This window comes from Schistocerca americana, chromosome 7 (genome assembly GCF_021461395.2).
Source record: "Schistocerca americana isolate TAMUIC-IGC-003095 chromosome 7, iqSchAmer2.1, whole genome shotgun sequence".
Lineage (NCBI taxonomy): Eukaryota > Metazoa > Arthropoda > Insecta > Orthoptera > Acrididae > Schistocerca > Schistocerca americana.
In genome coordinates this window covers 69209730-69213649 of record NC_060125.1, presented here as the reverse complement: position 1 = coordinate 69213649, position 3920 = coordinate 69209730, and the positions used below count along the sequence as shown (strand labels likewise).

Sequence of the window (3920 nt, the reverse complement as noted above, 5' to 3'; positions counted from 1 at the left end):
AGCGCAACGGAAGTATAGGATCACTTCTCCGAAAACCCGTAATTTCCACCCATTGCGATGCTTAAGTTTGAAATTTGGTGCAAGAATGCATACAACATTCTTCTGTAATGGTACTGTGGTGCGCGTACTGTAAGACCTTCGGTACACACAGCATCAGATTATTTGACTTGTCGCTCTAACGAAGTAGGCAAGTGTCTCGTGGTCTTATCGTGGCGTGTTTATCTTCCGCTGTTAGGTCAGACGATAGAAATGCCACTTGCACGCTTAGAGTAGCAGATTAACGGTGACCTACTTTAAACAGAACTTGATTAATTTTCACACAAATTTATTAAAATAATAACAAGCATAAACATTACGTAACTTGATTCTGGATGCTATTTACAATTGACAATCTGAAGTTCCTTAGGTCTTGGTACGTTAATCTTATTCTCACATATCTCTGATACTTGACGAAGTGTCTATACATTTATCTTCATGGCTATGTACAGCAATATGATAATCTTATTAGGCGAGACTGAAACTTGACTATAGACTGGTGCAGACAAGTGCAGACTGACTAATCGGAGGTCTGTACACTCGTTATAATACCTCGTATGTTCAGGTATCACTGCACGAGTGTGATCCACAAGGAGAAAAGATTCTACGTTAGCAGCAATCTCATTGGCTGCGTTAGGCTAGGCGCAAATTGAGACGAGTATAGCGCGTGTGGCGCGACGCAGCGCAGCGCGTGTTTTTGTAACGTCACAGTTTCAAGTGGGACCGCGCAAATTGCGACGCGACGCGACTGGGACGTGACACGCGCCTGCGCCACGTCGCGCGGCGTTGTGGTTGAGGCACAGTTTCTCGCGCCGCACGTCGCGCTTGCCTCGCTAGCACCGTGGGAAATTTGAGGCGGGGAGCGAGAAAGTAGCCCGACCATATGCTCACTTCGGCACGGCGCATATGAGCAGTGAAAACACTGCCCATACGATAAATATTGCCTTATACTCTGTACTGAATTTCAATGCCATTGGGTAGTGTTTCGTTTTTCGCCATTTAAACGCTCCAGCTTTCGTCGTTAGTGCATTATATTTTCCTGTTATGTATATCTGTATAGTTTTGTTCTGTTTTGATTTTCTTCTCTCAAGAAAAATGCATAGTTCAGTAACTGGTGAGCCATTGGCCGCTAGAATTGTATCATACGCCTCCAGGATGTTTTCAGATCACAAGAACGGACATAGGTTAGTGAATAAGGAAGCAAGGAATATTATAAAATCATGTGATATAGAAGCAAGGCAGGAAAGTAAATCAACGTTATCCTCTCGCTTCGTAGTATGCTGACATATGCGTACGATCTGTTACAAAAATTCGGAAAGGGATAATCTCCACAGGTGTGACCCCTTTGTGCTCCTGGTAAAAAGCGTCCAAGATCTGAAGTATAGTAGGCCCACAGTCATTACTTCGATATGGATGTAATAATGTAATAACGACACACTGTACTACTTGCATGTGAACATCCCATTTCCACTGCAAGCTAGAAATAGTCGAGAAACCTTCACGAATGACAATGTTTTACCTGGCTCGTCATGACGAGAAAAACATCTCAGTGGTAGCATACACAGTATCAGCATTAATAAGCTAATTATGTAACAGGATACACAAATGAATTAGTGGTTGGTATTATTCCGAAAGTATGAGTATCTTTGAAAATGTGCGGCGATTTGATATATTTAATTTATTGAAAAGTGTTTCAGACAACGACAGGCAACAATCATGACAATGTTTTTCGAACTACGTGAACTCTTCCACAAGGCACACCTGGCTAGCTTCTGCATTCTTGTCGCGTTTATTATTCACGGCTGCTGACAGTACACAAGCCATTCTGCTGTGCAGCGGGCGTTGTGCAGTGGACGTTGTGCAGTGGATGAATAGTTCACTTCTCACCATGGCAGAAGAAAAATTAATAGAGGCAGTGAGGGAACACAGAAAGCTGTATAACACAAAACACGCAGACTACATGAAGGTCAAACTCAAGAACCGGATTTGGAGTGATATAGCAAAGGATCTGAATTTGAAAGACGGTAAGTACTGCAATATTTATTTCACAATTTTTTAGTTAGTACATATCACTGTGTACTTGGCTTGAGCACATAACCTGTGGAGCACAATAATGGTACAATAATTGGAAGTTGCTATATTGTCAATAATTACCAAGCAGAACTGACTGATGTTGCCATGGAACTGCTCCGCAAGTGTTGAAATATTGGGTGAAATTTTTCCTCACTTTGAAGGCAGTTGATGAAGTCCTCCTCCTGTTCCCTTGCACACGAAGTAACTGAGTTGCTGGCAACGGTTCGATGTCATTCAAGTCATCTGCAACTACTACTGAAGATCGTAAATAGTTGTGCAGAACGCAGGCTGCTTTCACATCATCTTTCACTGTGTCGACTTTGGTTTCAAATGGTTTCCTGAACACACGGAAACGTGATGATAGTATACCGAAAGCACATTCCACAGTCTGTCGTGCTCAAGAAAGTCTGGCATTGAAGACCTGATGTTCGTAATTGTCGGTAACCTGTCTCTTAGGATAAGGTCTCATAATGTTTTCCGACAATGGGAAAGCTTCATCTCCCACAAACACATACGGCATTGGACCAGAAATTGTAGGTATTAGTTCAGGAATGGGAAGTAATAACGCGTTTTTTCTCATTTTCTTGGCCAACACACTGCTAGCAAATACATGTACATCGCTGAATCGTCCCATTGCGCCAACATCAACGGTGATAAATTTGTAATCTGCGTCAACCGTCGCCATCAAAACGATGGAGCATGTATGTTTATAATTAAAGTACAATGATCCGCTTTTGCCAGGTTTTTTAATAAGAACATGTTTTGCATCGACTGCACCAACGCAGTGTGGGAATTGCCATCTATGTTCAAACCGTGAAGTCACTGATTTCCATGTCTGTGTTGTAGGTTCTGCTAAATACTTTGGTTGCATTTCTTTCCATACAGCGGTAGCTACTTCTTTTACAATATTAGATACAGTTCGATCTCCCAAGAGATAGTTATACGCAATACTTTTGTAGCTGTCACCGGAGGCTAAATATCTGAAACAAAACGAAAGTATATTGTTAATGTGGAACGATAAAAGTAGATTGCAAATATGTCCTTATCCAAACACTATAAGTTAATAGTGCTTATCTTTAGTTTGTCTATCTATATGGGACAACATTAATGCCTTATTAGTTATACGTTATTAATTATTGCAGGGGAAGAGACAAAAAATTCGTGGCTGAAGCTGAGAGGCAGCTATCGAGATGCACGACGACGACAGGTGAAATATATGAAAGGCAGAGCTGCTGCTGAGAATATCAAGCCGTGGAGATATCAAAACCAGATGTCATTTCTTGAACCTTTTATGACAGCTGGTCCACGTGATAGTAGTCTAGGTGATGGCAGTGATCACAGCTCACAAGCTACAACTAAAACATCAGCAAGAAGTGATACACTGGAAACCGAGGAATTAGAAGATAACAGCTCACTCGACAATGAGGCGAATGAGCAAAGTCAAGATATTAATAACTACGACAGCAACTAAGTTTCTAGTAGGAGCATAGGAACGGAGTGCATAGCACATCACACCGCTACTTCAACTCCAGTTATTCAAAGAAATCAATGAAGGAAAAGAAAGCAGGAAGACGTTGTAATTCTGCTAAAACAATCAATGCAACAGTGTGAGGATAGAGCAAGACAAAGAGCAGAAGCAAGAAGAGCGTTGGAGTCACACTGTATCAAAGATGACCCTCTTTACAATTTTTTTATCTCTATGTATCAGCTGACTAAAAACATGCCTCAAAGTTACCAACACAGAATCAGAGGTCAACTTTTCCAGGCTGTGTCACTTGCAGAAGAAGAAATAATGAACGTAAGGAGCTAGA

General features: G+C 41.5%; 1 protein-coding gene across 1 annotated transcript; it reads left to right on the top strand.

The window, feature by feature from the left end:
- The first annotated feature begins 1924 nt into the window (after positions 1 to 1924).
- LOC124622707 lies at positions 1925 to 3580 on the top strand. Its single transcript, XM_047148497.1, has 2 exons — positions 1925 to 2060; positions 3252 to 3580. Exons 1-2 carry the CDS (start codon positions 1925 to 1927, stop codon positions 3578 to 3580), a joined length of 465 nt encoding a protein of 154 aa, XP_047004453.1.
- Positions 3581 to 3920: the final 340 nt, after the last annotated feature.

Coding starts and splice junctions, on each gene's coding strand:
- LOC124622707 (XM_047148497.1), top strand. CDS start 1,925: ATGGCAGAAGAAAAATTAATAGAGGCAGTGAGGGAACACAGAAAGCTG. Junction 2,061..3,251: donor GGATCTGAATTTGAAAGACG/GTAAGTACTGCA, acceptor TAATTATTGCAG/GGGAAGAGACAAAAAATTCG.